Source organism: Arvicanthis niloticus, chromosome 2, assembly GCF_011762505.2.
Source record: "Arvicanthis niloticus isolate mArvNil1 chromosome 2, mArvNil1.pat.X, whole genome shotgun sequence".
Lineage (NCBI taxonomy): Eukaryota > Metazoa > Chordata > Mammalia > Rodentia > Muridae > Arvicanthis > Arvicanthis niloticus.
Window position 1 is genome coordinate 135,937,936 of NC_047659.1, and position 18,026 is coordinate 135,955,961.

Below are 18,026 nucleotides of genomic sequence, written 5' to 3' on the forward strand. Positions count from 1 at the left end.
TCTTCTGTGTCTGCTGCCAGGAAGGGCTTGGAATGAGTTAGTACAACCAGTGTGTCAGGGAATGAGTGGGTGGACCAAGGCTTTCCTCCTGATCTTAGGGTAGCTCAGCTGTGTGGGACAGGCTCTGTGTATGTTTTGTAAGGGAAGGGTCTCGTTCTCATTTTAGGTTTTTACTTTTTTTTTTTTCCACTTTATATTTTTTCAATCAATATTAACATTCAGAATTTTCAGGTTTTTTTTCTAAAACTTTTAAGAAAAATTTTAGCAAGCACTAGAACACCTACTTCAGCACAGCATAATTACTTAAAATGATGTGAGTTTTAGGGAATCAGCAATTGCTTTTTAAACTCCAAACAGTAGGAAGATGGCTCTGGGTACTAATCAGCCAGATGAGTTTGCCGGACCACCTGAGAATTTAGAAAAATCTGGCTGGGTCTGTTGGTACCACATGTAATCTTAGCACGTGGGAGACAGAGGCAGGAAAAATGCTGGAAGTTTGTGGCCAGCCTGTATATAACCAGGTTCAGGACAGCCAGGATTACTGACTGAGACTTCCAAAAAATAAGGGGCAGAGGGTGAAGTGGGGACAAACGCCTCAACTGTTCTGGAAAGTTGACCCAGGAGGAACGTGGGCATACAAGAATGTGGCCATTTCTGATCTGTCTCAGGCTCTTCTGACTGCTGTGACTTCCCCACACATTGAAATCCATGAGGGCACCATCCTGCAGACAGTGAGGACATGCTACAATATTTATCTGGCCAGCAAAAACCTTATCAATCAAACCACCGCCAAGGCTACGCTTACTCAAATGCTGAATGTTATCTTCACCCGCATGGAAAACCAAGTGGTGAGTGACAGTTGAGCCAGCCCCACGTTCTGCTGAATCAGCCTGTGCATGCATATGTGCCTGTGTGTGTGTGTGTGTGTGTGTGTGTGTGTGTGTGTGTGTGGAAGAGTTGTTCTTTCTGAGACTTCCAATTTTAAAAGTAGATTGCAACTTTAGTTTGGGTTTTGAAGTTTGGTCATCACAGTCTAAGTTTACTTTGGACTTACTTCTTTTTAAAAACTTTATGCTGGGCTGGGATATGGCTCAGTATACACAAGGCCCTAGGTTTAATCCTAGCACCCAGGAAAACAGAACAAAAGTTTAATCAGCTTCTTGAAATATTTTAAAACAATAGTTTGGTATAATTTTTTTTTTTTAAATAAAATGCAATCATTAAAAAAAAAAAAATGCTAGAACTGTTTAGATGGAATTCCTTCTCTCTTGTGTTTTAGTTACAGGAGGCCAGGGAATTGGAAAAACCAGTCCAGTCAAAACCTCAGTCCCCGGTGATCCAGGCCTCAGCAGGATCTCCCAAGTTCAGCCGACTGAAGCAAAGCCAGGCCCAGAGCAAACCAACAACTCCTGAGAAAACAGAATTGCCCAATGGTGATCATGCCAGGAGTGGCCTAGGAAAAGTGAGCTCAGAAAATGGAGAGGCTCACCGAGAAAGAGGCTCATCTATCTCTGGTAGAGCCGAGCCTTCTAGGGGTGAGCTGGCATCTTCCTGGGGCTGAGGGACACACTGGGAAGTGTTGGCTGCTGGTTAAGGAAATCCTGAGGGAGCTTGTCTGATCTGGCCTTTCCTTGAGTCCAGCTTTCTTACTACATGGGACACAGCCAGTGAGGCCTGACAGGAGTCCTGGAATGGAGCCTACTGCTGCTGCTTCCTGTCAGCCATGGCACAGTCCGTGCAGTTTGGGGCACTTGGTCTCCACAGAGAGTTAAGTAGGTGATTAATCAGTTAGTACTTGGCAGTCTGGTACCATGCACAGAGCCCTTTGAAGAGCTAGAACACAGATGGGAGAGCATGTGAGTGGTCAGGCAGAGGGCAGGGTGACAGCCTTGTTCTTCTAGTCATCAAACATAATCCACCTGATTTCTTCTTTTTTTCTTTTGGTTTGCTTAATTTTTAAAACATTTGTTTGTGTGTTTGTGTGCACTCGTGTATGAGCATAGATATTCATGTGCCATAGGGCACCTAGAGAGGTTAGACTACAGCTCGTGGGATCATTTCTCTCCTGAGGGTAGAGCTCATGGAGTCAGGCTTGGCAGTAAGCACACTTACTTGCTGAGCCATCTTATTGGCCCTTTGTTTCCATTTTAAACAAAATAATATGCCAGGGCTGTTATAATCCAACAGTAAATGATCTATTAAGCATAAATTGTGATGACTTAGGGTTATCTGCATCTTCTCCCGACATTGGTATGAACCAGATCCAGAAGTCTTTAGCCATCCTGCTTGTCTGTCCTGGTGGTTCCAGTTCTTCACTCACATTCTTTGCTCTACATGTTTGCAGTGATGTCATCTCTGCATCAGTTCCATGACTGATAATGCCTTCAGACGGTAGCATCTCCAGCTAGGGCACACATATTGGGCATCTTAAAGTGCAGTAGTTGCTGGGCTGTGGTGGCACACGCCTTTAATCCCAGCACTTGGGAGGCAGAGGCAGGTGGATTTCTGAGTTTGAGGCCAGCCTGGTCTACAGAGTGAGTTCCAGGACAGCCAGGGCTACACAGAGAAACCCTGTCTCGAAAAACCAAAAAAAAAAAAAAAAAAAAAAAAAAAAAAAAAAAAAAAAAAAAAAAAAGTGCAGTAGTAACTGTAGCTGAGCAAACAGAAGAGTAGCCCTCTCTGGGCTGCACCAAAGTGCTTTCTTGTGTTATGTTGTGGGTGCAGCTGTACTGCTGTTTTAAAAGTATGAGTGAGGTCCCAACCTTCCCTATGGGAAACCCTCTGGTAACACCCCATTCTCCCATTCTCTACCAATCAGAGCAAAAGCTATGCCCTCCATGCCCTGACTGCTTGCAGAGCCTTATGATACTAAGCCCTGCCCACCTCTCTGTCCTTTTCTCTAAATTTAAATTTTCCCCTTTCCTGTTTTTATCCCCTCCCACCTCTGCCCTTCTGTGTGGTGTGTCTGCATGTATTTGGGATGTGTATCCCCAGAGGCCAGAGGATGGCATCAAGTGTCCTCTACTGTCAGTCCCTATTCCTTTGTGCCCAGAGTACAAGAAAGTCCCAGCAATCACCCAGTCTCCTACATCCATTTCTGGAGTGTTAGAATTACAGGTGTGGACCATCATGGCTACTTTATATAGTGTTTGGGGTTAGACCCAGGGCTTGGTGCATACCGGCATTTTACTATGAATCACATTCTGAGCCTTTGGTTCTCTCTATATTGTTTGTTTGTTGTTTTTGGATTTTTGAGACAGGGTCTCTCTACAGAACGTTGGCTGTCCTGAAACACACACTATGTAACCTAGGCTGGGCTCCAACTCAGAGATCTCCTCGTCTCTGCCTGCTGAGTACAGGGTTAAAGGCACACACACCACACCTGGCTTTTGTCTGTCTTTTACAAGCACATTTTTCCTGAGATGCAGTTTGCATCATAATGACCCACTTGAAATGCACATTTGCATACTTGCAATCTTGGCACTTGGAAGACTGGAGTAGGAGATCACTGTAAGTTTCAGGCCAGCCTAGGCTATAGAGATCCTTTCTAAAAAAATAAAAACAATAGCCAGGCATGATGGCACACACATTTAGTCCCTGCACTTGGGAGGCAGAAGCAGTTTCTGTGAGTTCAAGGCCAGCCTGGTCTATGTAGTGAGTTCCAGGACAGCTAGGGCAACATAATGAGACCCTGTCTTAGAGGCGGGGTGGGGGGTGTTGCTGAGGGGAGCAAGAAAGAAATAAACTTAAGTGACATCCAGAAGAAGCATCAAGCTGGAGCCCCACTTCAGGGGTGTTGGGCTTTTCCTTAGCAGCTGCGTTCACAGGAGCCAGTGATGTTAGGCCTTCCTGGCCTGAGAACAGAATGTCCTCAGGTACTCCCAAAGATACCAGATCCTTCTGTGATTGATTTATGGTTTAGAATGGCTTTCTAGAACTGGTGAGATGGGCTCAGTGGGTAAAGGCACTAGCCACCAAGGCTGGAGACCTGAGTTTGATCCCAGGACCCGCATGGTGGAAGGAGAGAACCAACTTCCACAAGTTGTCCTCTCTCCTCCTTATGTGTGCCATGGCACGTGTGTCTTCACACAAAAACACACATTACATGCACATAATGAATAAAGTGGCGTATTATGGTATTTACATAGAACTATTTACGTCTTCTCACATACCTCATTTACTGACAGTGTAAGGACCCCCTCCCCCCCCCCCCCCCCCCCCCCCCCCAATGAAGGGAGGACCTCCCTCAAGCCTCAGAAATTCAGGGCCACCCAATAACTCACAAGACACCATTCTTGATGCAACAGCATGAGGTATATTTCCGGGTCAGTTGACTGAGGCCGAGACTCGTGACCCACGCAGGGGAAGAGGAGTGTCGACCTCATCAGCTGAGAGTGGAGGGCTTTTATAGGGTAGAACCACAAACCAAGAGGGGGTTACCAAGGAAACATAACATAAAAACAATAGAAAGTCTTAAAAGGTCTCAACCTAAATTTAGTCAGGGTCATGCAGAAAACCTCTTATACACTTATTTTTTGTAAGGATATAACCTCGCCCAACCATTCATCTTGTGGTCAGCCAGTTCCTGGGACCACCCAGATGACTTGTATCTTTCTTTGTGGTCAGGAATGTGTCTTCCCGCTTTGGGCCTTCTCCACCCACAGGTGTGTTCTCTTCCCTGAGGTCTGAGGAATGTTAATCCAGCAAGTGTCCTCTGACTCAGGGATAATATACTCCTCCCGGAATGTATCCCTGGGCAGTGAAGGCCTGAAATCTTATAACAGCAAAAGGAAAAGTGAGAGCTCCAGCAAGGGGGAGGAGTCCCAAGGACAGCACACAACTTTTGTCTGTCTGTCTTTCTTTCTTTCTTTCTTTCTTTCTTTCTTTCTTTCTTTCTTAAAGAAAAGAGTTTTATTTTGACTCACAGTCCTAGGCTAAGGTCAAGGGCGTGGGGTCATCTGGTGATGGCCTTCTTGCTGTGTGACATGATGATACAGATCATCAGGTAGCATCCTTCTGTATGTTACCTTCTTTCCCGTTGGTGAGTTAGGCTGCCCTGCACAAGGCAGTGTGTGTGGACGGCCAAGAATGATGATGGCGCCTCTGCATATTTGGTGCAGATGTATTCTCCCCAGGTATTCCCAGTCTGCATTTGGTTGGATCTGTGGGTGCCGAGCCCATGGACAGACACAGAACCTAGTGTTATTTAGTACAGGTGCAGTTACAGGTCTAGCCTGTACCCTTGCCAGACTGCGATGAGGAGTGGTTGCAAGACTCAAAAAAGGGCAAGGCTTAAAGCTATTTAAATGGAAATTTTTCAGGAAGGAGAGGCCTATGTGGATGTGGTAATTGTATTTTTCTGTTGGGAAGTGAAAGATAGTGAAGGCTTTAGCTAATTGAAAGTGCTTTCTCTGTTTAATTAGAAAATTTCATTATAGACATAGTCTCTGGGGCCAGAGAGGTGACAGGAGTGGGTAGTCCTCCTGAGGAGGCATGAATGCCTGCCTTCTCCCAGCTCACTCACTCACACTTGACGCACAGGCCTAGAGGAGTCACCCAGGGAATGCTTTTCAGGGGCCAGCTATAGTGTTTACAGACGACGGAATGGAAGTTTGGGAGCTTGAGGGACTTGAATTCCCCCCCCCCCCACACACACACACATTGCCAGCTGGGCCAGGCATGCTGTCTCTGGAGCCTTTCCTAGGCCCTACTGAATCTACCTTCATGGAAAACAGTTCTCTCTGGTCTTTTTTTTTTTTTAAGACAAAAACAAAAAACAAAAAACAAAACACAAAAACCAAAAAAACCTTTGTTTTTCTTCTCTTTCTGTCACTGATACCTCCCCTTCTTTATCCGTTCATCCATCTTCTCATCCTCCTGTGTGTGTGTGTGTGTGTGTGTACACAGAGTATTACTTTTTAGCTCTGTCAGGCCTGGAACCTACTTTATAGACCAGGCTGGCCTGGAATCCATAGAGATCCATCTGTTTCTGCTCCTTAAGTGCTGGAATCCAGGGGTCCTTTCACTTGTGACTTTTCTGCTTTAAGCTCTCTATAGCTAGTGCTACAGTGTTCCCCCATACCCCCTGGGGCTTCAGAGGGCTTTATACTATTGTTAGAGAGTCTCTCTTCCTTTTTCTTTTCTGAGATAGGGCCTCACTCTGTAGCCCTGGCTGTCCTGGAACTCACTCTGCAGACCAAGCTGGCCTGGAACTCACAGAGTTCCTCCTGCCTCTGCCTCCTCAGTGCCAGGATTAAAGGCGTGTGCCATCAACACCTGGCCTAGCTTCAGTTTTTTTTTTTTTTTAGTAAAACCAAGATGTGTTAGTTATTGAGTAATCTCTCAGTTAACAACTATTAGCGGCTGATTCGAGTGTTTTAAGAAGTAGTTGGTAGGTAAACAGCACACACCTGCTAGTCTGCGTTTATCAGCCACCACTTACGGCCTTGGGTCACACTGAGCCACCCAGGCCTCAGCTCCCATGACTCCACTCTCTCGGGTGTTGACTGTGAGCAGTGTACTGTGCAGCAGGCAATACAGATTGGAAATGGTGAGCGCAGTTTTATCAAGTCATAGCATCAGTGTATTGGAACTAAGCAGGAACTTAGAAGAGAGAGTCATGGGCCCGGTGAAGCACGTGATAGAGCACTGGTCCAGTCAGCATGTGTGAGGCCTGTGTCAATCCTAGTACCAAAGAGGGAAAGCAGCTGAAATATCTGGCCTTAGTGTCTATAAATTACGGTGTAGGTGAGTCTATGGGTGGTATGTGAGCAGTTTTTTTACGTGTGAAAACCAACCGGAGGTTTAACTGTCTAAATCATGGTTTTGAGGTAAGTACATTAATTTAGAAGATCTGTTTGTGGTAGGGTTGTTCCTCATTTTCCATTCAGGTTCTGTTTTGCCCTCTAAGAAAAGGATATGATGTCAGTAATCTCATCCAAGGGGACTTGGTTATAGGTGTTCAGTGAGAGTCGAAAATGAAAATCCTTACCACGGTTTCCCAGAACCTCAAAGGCCGTGCCCAGAACTGGCGATGGCAGTGCTGGTGGATGGAGAGTCCTCCCTGAGGCAAGCGTGTGCAGTCTGTGGTGTTGCTCACTCGAGGTGATGGCTTTTGCCCAGTGAAGTGTTTTCTAACGGGTGACTTCACTTCCACATGTCTGTTCAGAGCCTGTTCACTCTGTTCACTCTATAAGTTCTTCTTTGGGACTAATTTTCTAAAGAATAAACCAATTAATGATCAGACATGTTGGACCTTTTCCACGTAAACATTTACTGTTTGGCAGGATAATTTCATCTGAAATGTAGTCCGTCTTCGAGTGTCAGGCTAGGAGGCGTGTGTGAATTCTGGGCTTGTGGGACTCAGAGCCCAGCATGCTGCTCAGCAGAGCTCCGTGGTTAGGAGCTTGGTGAAGGCACAGAGAAGCTCATCCTTTTTTCTGCCCGGATGGGCAGGTCAGCTCATGTTCTGGGTGGGGTGGGGGCTGGCCTGGGCCAAGCAGCTGGGACTTGGGAAGGGAGAAAGGATGGTAAAGGTTTTAGTACTCTTGAGAGTCGTGAAAGGCAAGCAGACCCTTCCCTTGGGTTCAGCATCTGAGGCAGATTTGCTGGTGGAGGGAACACACTGGCCCCTCTGCCCTCTCGAGCAGGACTCTATAGAAAGCCATAATCTCCCCATCCTTTTCTTGTCCCTGGCAACACCTTACATATGTGTGTGTGTTTGGGATGTGTGCAGGCACTGACGATGGAGCCCAGGAGGTGGTGAAGGACATCTTAGAGGATGTGGTTTCATCTGCTGTGAAAGGTGAGTGCTGAGGACAACCCGCCTTTCTTCATGCTTCTTCCCATGCCCTGCGAGGCCCCTCAGGCAGCATCTGGGTAGGTGTTCTGCTCTTCACTGGACTCACACAGCTCCTAGATCCGAGCTGCTGCCACTTCCCAGCCTGCACTTGGCACGCAGTGATCTGGCTGCAGGGATGGTTTTGTTATGTTTAGGTTGAGGCCTTTCTATGTAGACCACAGTCTACACAGGAGTATTAGGTGCTCCACCTGGAGACACAGAGGTCCATTTCATATGTCTTCTACATCAGAGCTGCTGAGATGTCAAGGCCAGACATAGAGTGGGGTGGTCCCACAGCAGCACTGTTAGGCACTCAGAGATTGTGCTCATTGTGAGCCTCCAGCTCTCCTCATGCTTCACTCAGTGTCAGTGAGCTTACAGAACCAGCCCTGCTGATCTTTCCTTCGTCAGTGGCTGCTTGTTAAACAGTCTGCCATTAATTGGGAAGAAACTTAAAAATAGTAGTAGGTCACAATCAGCATTTTTAAAATGGAAGACATAAAGTATTATACAGATGATTATGTATTTGATTCCATGGGGCATGGAAATGCTCATTCTTTTTCATAAAATGTTGCAGTTCTTTATTTTTATGTTGTAAATGTATCTTTTATTTGCCTAATTCTTTTTTTTTTTTTTTAACAATTTATTTATTTATTTATTATATGTAAGTACACTGTTGCTGTCTGCAGACACCCCATAAGAGGGCATCAGATCTCATTACAGATGGTTGTGAGCCACCATATGGTTGCTGGGATTTGAACTCATGACCTCCGGAAGAGCAGTCAGTGCTCTTAACCACTGAGCCATCTCACCAGCCCTATTTGCCTAATTCAATTGTCCTCTCCCAGACTTATTGCCTCCGTCCCCAACCTAGGTCTACTCCTGGAAGCTTCTAGCCTCTGTACAATATAATGTAGGACTAGCATGTTTTCAGCCTCAGACTTAACTGCTGAATAAGCTTGTCCTTCCTAGATCTTTCTGAATTCTGTCTTCCTGGTTCAACTCAGCTGCTCTGACTCAAACTCTTCTTCAGGGTGACTGATTCAATCTCCCCTGCCCCTTTTCTGCCTCTCCTGAATTGTTCTGTTTGACCACAAATTAACACTAGCAATCTGTTCTGATCCTCTGGTTCCTTCTCATTCTCTGGTTCATTCTGTCTTCATCTCTATCTAGGTTGTTCTCTCTATAACCAGTCTCTGTAAAACCATCTCAGTAAAACCCCCTCTTCTTCCTCCCTCCCTTTCTTCTGCACAGCTCTCTTAAGTAGCTTCCCTTTCCTCTTCTCATGAGAGTTGGGTATATCCTATTCTGTCAAATCTTTCTCTGATTTGTCACTTTGTCTGCCACTCACTTAGACATCTCTTTCAAACATGGCTGCTTCCTTCTAACTAACTTTACTTTCATTCTTTGGGATTAAAGGTGAGTACTGAGGGCATGTCTGTATTCCAGCTGGAGGTGTTAAGGTGTGTGCTAAAGCTGAGCTATACCACGACTAGAAACAACTTTTTTTTAGTAAATAACACAATCTTGGGGTTCCCAGAGTGATCAGATATCCCTACAACAGTACATGTCCACACTGAGACATTGTTTACGTTCCTTTCTACTTAAGTGTTCTGGCTCATGCCTATAATCTACACTTGGGAGACTGAGGCAGGAGAACCCATAGTAACTTCCAAGCCTGGAGATCGAATCCAGGGCCTGACAACTACCAGATTGCCACTGCATTACATCCCAGGCCTGATGTCATGCTTGGAAAACCACATCTCTGAGCCTTCTTTTTGCTAATTCAGGTGCTGCCAAGCTCTTTCAGAGAGCCCAGCACTTATTTAACCATATAGCAAGCAAGACCTTTTAAAGAGCAGCAATAAGGTCAGATGTGGTGGCACATGCCTTTAATCCTATCACTTGGAGCAGAGGCAGAGGCAGGTAGATCCCTGTAAGTTTGCACTCGGCCTGGTCTACAAAGAGAGTTCCAGGACAGCTAGGACTACAGAGAATCCTGTCTCAGAAAAAAACAAAACCAAACAGTAGCTCTTGGCGTCCATCACCTTGTCACACCCCAGCCTGTTGTGGAATAGCACTGGCTAAATACTGAGTCCAGTAGATATATGCTTTGTAAAACAATTCCTGGCCACTGAGATTGCATAGCAGGGACATGTGTATCTGGCACCATGCCTGGGGAATAGAGTTCAGTCCCTGAGACATACATGGTAGAAGGAGAGTGGTGACCCTCACAAGTTGTCCTCTGAGAGACACACACACACACACACACACACACACACACACACACACACACACACACAAATATATGTGTGTACGTGTATTTGTGTATGTATGTATGTACGTATGTATGTATGTGTATATGTATGTATATATGTAAATATAATACTTTATAATCAGAGAAACATTTTGAAGACTGCTTGTTGAGTCCTTCAAAGTCTCACGTGTATATAGAAATTAACAGATTCTTCCTATATTCATTTTACTTTTGTTTGTTTGTTTTTGTTTCAGCTTATTTTGGTTTAGTTTGGTTTTGCTTTGCTTTGGTTTGGTTTTTCAAGACCTAGTTTCTCTGTGTAGCCCTGGCTGTCCTGGAACTCACTCTGTAGACCTGGTTGGCCTCGAACTCAGAGATCTGGCCGTCCCTGCCTCCCAAGTGGTGGGATTAAAGGCATGTACCAGCCTTTTAACTATCTCTTAACTCTTGGGTTATTAAGTCTTTAAATAAAATCTTTGTTTTTCATGCTTTGCTCCTTCCAGTCTTTTCAGAAGTAGACAGATAGGCAGGGCTCTGCATTTTACAGCTTTGTGGGTGATGTGAGTGAACCCTGGGTGGAGTTTGCATTGCTGTGGCCCTGGCAGTGAGGCTGTGGTTGAGAGTCATGCAGAATGCCTAAGCACCGCTGTGTTGTGGGGCCAGGGGAGGAAGGGGTGCACAGAACAGAGTGTGGATGAGTTCTATCTGGTTCAGCAGCCTTTTGGGATATACACTCATTGGTCAATGACTTTGAACTTATGTCTTAAGAAGCAGCAGAAAAGCATGGTCTGACAGAGCCTGACCGAGTCCTGGGTGCCCTCGAATGCCAGGAGTGCACTGTTCCTCCTGGAGTTGATGAAGACTCACAGACCAACGGCATAGCAGATGACAGGCAGTCGCTGTCCTCGGCAGATAATCTGGTATGTTACTGTGCACACCCTTCCATTTGCAAGTTTTTAGAGGATCAGAATTAGGTCTCTGTTAGAGAAGTGAGCTACGCAGGAGGGCCCTGCAGGTGTAAGCCCTGCTCTCATCCTCTGTACAGAAGCCTTTCCTTTTCTGATATTGGTGATGTAGACCACTACACCTTAACTATATAGCTTGGCTAGCCTCGCGCTCACAGAGATCTGTCTGCCTCTGCCTCTTATATACATATGTATTCCCAATCCCCTGTGTGTGTGTATGTGCGTGTGTGTGTGTGTGTGTGTGTGTGTGTATCATGTATCACATGTACTTATGTGGAGGCCAGAGATCAATGTCAGATGTCTTTCTCTGTTCTCCACCTTATTGTTTTGAGAGAAAATCTCTAACTAAGTCTGGAGCTGAGCAGTTGGCTAGACTGTGGTTAGCGCAGACTCTGCCTGCCTCCCCCACCAGCCCCAGAGTGACTGAACTCCACACCATGCCTGACTGCTGTGAGTGCTGGGATCTGAACTTAGGCTCTCTTGCTGTGTGGCATTCACTTCACCGATTAAGCCATCCCCCAGCCCTTCGTTCTTTTTAAGGGTAGAATTCTGTAAACAGTATCACTGGGTCAGGACTTGGGAGTTCTGGGCTGGAGAATCAGCCCATATGCAGTGATTGTCTAGCGTGAGCCAAGTACTGCTACAGAGTAACAGTTTTTAACTGTATTTTTATGTGTATGAATTTAACTTTTTAAGAAGTATATGTTTGAATATGCACAGAGCCAGAGAGGAAATGTTTAGCCAAATATGATGACATAGGCCTGACAGGCCAGCAATGTGAAGGCTGCAGCAGGATCAAGGTCGAGGCTACTGTGGGCTCTATATAGCAAGACTCATAAACAGATGAATGTTTGGAATCTTTCAGCCTTTGGTCCACTGGGATGGCACTACTCAGATCCTGCCTGCCTCCCTTAGTCTGTTGAAAGCCATTTTTTCTTCCTCTGTTAAAATTGAATGACAGCATTCATTTACATCTTTATGTCCTGACAATCCTATGCTAATGGCCAGTAATAACGTTACTTAGGTTTAGTTTTCATTTGGCTTTCTTAGCAATTATTTATTCATGCTTTTTTGCCCAATTTTTATTATTGAGAAAGGTTCCCATCTTTCTGTAATAGATTCTAAGGATCTCTGTGTGTAAAGGGTATTGAGCTTTATCTTGTTTTATAAATATTTACGTTATCATGTTTAAATGTAATGAGTGTCTGCATGAATGTCTATAGACCATGTGCATGCCTGGTGCTTGGGAAGGGCAGAAGAGGGCATCAGTTGCCTGGAATCAGAGTGAAAGATTCCCTCCATGGAGGTTGTGAACCTCCATATGGGTACTGGGAATCAAACCCTGGTCCTCTGGAAAAGCATCAAGTTCTCTTATCCAATGAGCTAACTCTCCATCCCCTAAATATATTGATTTATTATTTACTTTTTGAGACAGAGTTTGAGTATCTATGGCTGTTGTGGAACTTACTATGTAGATGAGGTTAGCATCAAAGTCACAAGAGATCTGCCTGCCTCTGCCTCTGAATGCGGGGATTAAAGGTATATGCCACCACACAGGCCTAAAGGTCATATTTTTAAGGTCATTTTGAAACGTAAGTCATTTTTCTCCAATCATTTGGCTTCAGAATTCTTACAGATACTTTTCTTTCTTTTTTTGTGTTTTTGTTTTTCGAGACAGAGTAGCCCTGGCTGTCCTGGAACTTACTTTGTAGACCAGGCTGGTCTTGAACTTAGAGATCTGCCTGCCTCTGCCTTCTGAGTACTGGGATTAAAGGCATGGGCTACCATGGCCTGCACCAAGTAGATCTAATTGCCTTTGTAGATTATATTAACACGTAGATTAACTTTGGATTTTGGCCGTCTTAAACCGCCTCCATCCACATGAACTTTGGTAAGTCCACCCCCTAGTGACTTACTCCAGCAAGGCTCCTAAACATTCCAGAACCTTTCCAGACTGCTAAGGACCAAGGGTATATAGCCTATGGGGACACAAATGCTGGAACATTTCTCATAAACCTCCACAGTAGTCAGGGACTAGGATGCATCAGGATCATGCTCCTGCCTTTGCCGAGGCAAACTGTCTAGCAACTAAACTACATTCCAAGCCTTCCATTTAAAAAAATTTTAATTCTCTTCTTTTCTCTGTATCTTTCTTTCTTTCTTGAGAATGTGTGTATAGTGTGTATACATGTATGTATGTATGTGTGTGTGTGTATGTGTGTGTGTATTTAGAATCAAGTGCAATAACACACACACGAGAGATCAAGTACAACTCTAGAGTTGACTCTCTACCTGCCTACTCTCATGTCGATTCCAGTGACCAAACTCAGTTTGTCAGGTTTGTATGCCAAACTCTGTCATCCATTGAACTGTCTTACTGGCCTTTGTTTTTATTTTGTTTTATGTTTTTGGTTTTTCAAACAGGGTTTCTCTGTGTAGCCCTGGCTGCCCTGAAGTCACTCTGTAGACCAGGCTGGCCTTGAACTCCCCACAACCATGGCCTGCCCAGTGCTGGGACTAAAGATGTATGCCACCACTGCCCGGCTCTCTTTTGCTTTTTTGAGACAGAGTTTCTCTGTGTAATAACCCTGGCTGTCCTGGACTCACTTTGTAGACCAGGCTGACTTTGAACTCACAGAGATCCTCCTGCCTCTTGCTCCAGAGTGCTGGGCCTAAAGGCGTGTACCACACACAGCCTGCTTTTGTTTGTTTTTTTTTTTTGAGACAGGTTTTTATATATCCCAGGTTGACCTAAAATTTACTATGTAGTTGAGGAGAACCTTGCACTCAGCTCCTCAGCCTCCACCTCCCAGTGTTGGAATGACAGGCATGCGTCTATACCTGGTTTCATACAGACTTTAAAGAGTAAACGACAAGGTTTACAGTTTCTCTGATGACAGAACTGTGGCATCTGTCTATGTCTTCTCCCCCTATGTCTCAGGTGAACATATATAAGAGTTTAAGTTTCCATGAAGTAATTTCTTCTCTTCTTGGATTTTCTCTTTGTTTCTAATCTTAGGAACCTGATGTTCAAGGACATCAAGTGGCTGCTAGGTTCTCTCATATTCTACAGAAGGATGCCTTCCTGGTGTTTCGTTCCCTGTGCAAGCTGTCCATGAAGCCCCTTGGGGAAGGACCACCAGATCCAAAGTAAGCTCTTAACAGCTGTGGCTATCTGTCACACCGTGAACTGGAAGGTTGTGTTCTGTCATTCCCCACAATATTGGTGTGAGACGGTTTCGCACTTTTTAGACCCAAGCAGTCCCTACACCCCCTCCATGTCTCCACTGTACAGAATCCTGCCCAGGTTTGATCTTGGTTTGTACATTGAAAACAGTCATCATATGGAATTTGTGGCACCTTTTTTACTGACTAACAGACTTACTGTCCTTGTGGGGCTGTGGAGGGGCAAGATGCCTGCAGACTGTTCCGAGACAGCTTCTCATTGTGTAACTTAGTCTAACCTGCGCCATCCTCTTGAGTACTAGAATTACAGGAATTCATTACCATGCCCAGCTAGAACATTTTCATTTCTCTTTATTGCTCTTTTAATTTTATTTATTTTACTTTGTACATATGAATATTGTGCCTATATGCATGTATGCACACCGTGTATATGCCTCCTGGGTTCTCCGGAACTGCGGTTATTGATGGTTGTGAACCACTATGTGGGTGCTGGGAATTGAACCACCCCCTGCAAAAGCAACACATGGCTCTGAGCCATTTCTCCAGTCCTGAAGATTTGTTTATTTTATGTTATGTGTGTCAGTGTTTGACCTTCGAGTGTGTATATGTACCATGTGTGTGCCTAGTGACCTCGGAGATCAGAGGAGTGTCAGATCTGGCCAGGCAGTGATGGTACACACCTTTAACCCCAGCACTCCAGGTGGATCTCTGTGAGTTTGAGGCCAACCAGGGCTGCACAGAGAAACCCTATCTTGGGAAAAAAGAGTGTCAGATCCCCCTGGAACTGGAGTTACAGATGGTTGTGAGGTACTGCATGGATGCTGGGAATGGGGCCTGAGTTTTCAGGCAATGAGTGCTCTTGACCACTGAGCCATCATTCCTGTCAGTCTTCTTATTTTTGTTTGTTTTTTGATGGAGAATCTCACTTTGTAGCCCCGACTGACCTGGAATTTGCTCTATAGACAAGGCTGGCCTGTTAGCTCACAGAGATTCACCTGCCTCTGTTATTCAAGTGCTGGGTTTAAAGATGTGTAACTACTGTACCTGGTGGATTTCTGGCTTTTTAACTTCTGACTTGATCTAGTGGTCAGGGGAGTCTTTGAGACTGATGGATAAAGACCCCGGGATTGGGTACTTACGTAATTGCTGTGACAAAATTCCTGAATTAAAAAACTTAAAGGTTTATTTTGTCTCCCAGTTTGAGGACTCAGTTGTTCATCATGGTGGGAAGGCGTGGCAGCAAGTGCATTAGGTGGCTGGTCACTTTGTATCCACAGTTAGGAAGTAGAGTATGATGAACTCTGGGTCTTGGCTCCATTTTCTCTTCTGTACAGTCCGGAACTCTCGCCCATGAAATGGCACCACAAACATTAAGGGTCAGTCTTCCCCTTAATGAACTTAATCTGAAATCCCTCAGTTATACCCAAAGGCTTATCTCCTAGGTAACTCTAGCTCCTGCGAAGTTTTGAGAATTAACAATCACAAGCCCTGTCTCATGGCAGATGAAGAGTATGGGGCTGAGTCTTGTGAACTGCACGGACACAGCCTAGAGCTGCCTCTTCAGACTCAACTCTCACCTGGGTCCTGCCCGTTATCCACTCTGTGTTGGGGGAAGGCAAAAAGGAGAGGAATTGACCACTCTTGTTCTAAGAGGGCCTGCAGGTTCTGAGGGACCCATCCCATGCTCTCTGCCTTCATCCTGTTGGCATGTAGGGGCTGTTTTTATTTCTTAAATCATTGCCCTCAGGAGATTCTGCATGGCTGGACATGGTGTATATTCCTGTAATATAAGTCTTTGGGTGGTAGAGACAGGAAAGTCAGGAATTAAAGGTCATTTTGGTCACATAGCTGGTAAAAGATCAAAGGCTTTTCAGGAAACATACAGTTTTAGTTTGTGCCCAATATTTGGCAGGCAGAGGGAGGGTGATGAGTTCCAGGTCAGCTGTACACAGTGAGACCCTGTCTCAAAACAGAAACAAAAAGCAGCCTCCCGTCTGGTGCACCACACAGCGTACCATCACTGCCTTTCATTCTCTCTGCAGGTCCCATGAGCTTCGTTCCAAGGTGGTTTCCCTGCAGCTGCTGCTCTCCGTGCTACAGAATGCTGGCCCAGTCTTCAGGAGCCATGAGATGTTCGTCACTGCCATTAAGCAGTACCTGTGTGTGGCCCTTTCTAAGAACGGCGTGTCCTCAGTACCTGATGTCTTCGAACTCTCACTTGCTATTTTTCTTACTCTTCTTTCAAACTTCAAGATGCACTTGAAAATGCAGATAGAGGTACATACTTGAGTTAGTGTTTTTATTTGGGAACATTAATGCCAGATGAGAAGTCTGCTTGTGAGCCAGCCGTGACACATGCCTGTAATCCCAGAACTCTTGAGCTAAAAACAAGGCCATCAGGAAGTCAGGGCCAGCCTAGGCTATGTAGCTTACTTGGTCCAGGCTGGGCTATATGAGAACCTGTCTCAAAGAACAAAACAAAACAAAACAAAACCCAAGCACTTAAGTAGTGAGGTACCTTTATTTGATAGCCATCCTGGTGGAACTTCTGAATGAGTGGGAAAGACCATGTCATAAGAGTTGTGTTCACCAAAGATTTATGGTCATGATCTGTGTTCTCAGCTCAGACCTGCCAACCCCATGTCTGTCTGAGCCAGAATTGTTTGAAATAATTTGAATTAATTGTTAGATTGAAATTCCATTGCACAAATAAAACTTTCTGGTTTCTCTCAAATCATAACATATGTGCCCTGTTGTAGTTCCTCAGCTCTGGGTGGAGCCCCTGCCAGCAGTCCACCAACCAGGCTGGGCTCCCATGCTCCTTAAGCACGTGTAGCCCTGCTTTGCCCTCTGCCCAGGCTGCCTCACTTAGTAGAGGACTTGCCTAGCCTCGGAGGCATCTTGAGCTGTAAATTGAGACTGCTCATTGCTCTTCCCTTGTCTTCGTACTGCACAGGTCTTTTTCAAAGAGATTTTCCTGAATATTTTAGAAACGTCCACAAGTTCTTTTGAGCACCGATGGATGGTCATTCAGACCCTGACGAGGATTTGTGCAGGTATGTTCACCTGGAACATTCAGAATGGCTTCTGAAGCTTTTGTCTGCCAAGCACAAATCAGTCTTCTATTCTTCTTTTTGGTGTTTTAGCGAGAGACGATCTTTCCATTAAAGGTCCTTTCACAGGGTGGTTGACACTCAGCTGCTAAGAGCCCTAGCCCTCCCTGCTCTGTTTGTTCTTCTTAAGAACTCACACTGCAGACCAGCCAGGCCTCAACTCTGCCTTCTGCCTCCTGAGTGCTGGATTAGAGACATACATCACCACAGCCCGCTCCTCTTTCTCCTCTTACAGAGGACCCATGTTTGGTTCCCAGCACCTGTATCAGGTGACTTATAACTGCCTGTAACTCTACCTCCAGGGGACCTGACACCATCTTTTGGCCACTTTAAGCACTGTACCCATGTGCATAAACCTTTCACATGGACATATATACATATTTTTTTTCCTTTTTGAGACTGAGTCTAACTATGTAGCAGCCCTTGCTGACTTCAGACTCGTGAAGATACCCCTTCCTCTGTCTCCCAAGTACTGGGGTTAGTTAAAAGCATGTACTACCACACCAAGCTTACACATGCTGAAAGAAAGAAAGAAAGAAAGAAAGAAAGAAAGAAAGAAAGAAAGAAAGGAAGGAAGAAAGAAAGAAAGAGAGAGAGAGAGAGAGAGAGAAAGAAAGAGTGGGAGAGAGAGAGAGAAAGAAAGAGAGTCTAGGTAGTAGTGGCTT

The 18,026-nt window shown here is 45.2% G+C and overlaps 1 protein-coding gene across 4 annotated transcripts in view; it reads left to right on the forward strand.

Moving 5' to 3' along the window:
• The window catches only part of Arfgef2 (ARF guanine nucleotide exchange factor 2), an 81,848-nt gene that overhangs the window by 21,740 nt on the left and 42,082 nt on the right, over positions 1–18,026 (forward strand). For 2 of the 4 annotated variants that reach the window (XM_034494264.2, XM_076930264.1), the window contains exons 5-11: positions 669–848; positions 1,280–1,535; positions 7,736–7,804; positions 10,866–11,017; positions 14,082–14,212; positions 16,291–16,525; positions 17,205–17,304. In XM_034494264.2, coding sequence (XP_034350155.1) covers positions 669–848; positions 1,280–1,535; positions 7,736–7,804; positions 10,866–11,017; positions 14,082–14,212; positions 16,291–16,525; positions 17,205–17,304 — 1,123 coding nt within the window. The remainder of the gene's footprint in view (positions 1–668; positions 849–1,279; positions 1,536–7,735; positions 7,805–10,865; positions 11,018–14,081; positions 14,213–16,290; positions 16,526–17,204; positions 17,305–18,026) is intronic. The other 2 variants (XM_076930262.1, XM_076930263.1) reach the window with 2 other exon arrangements.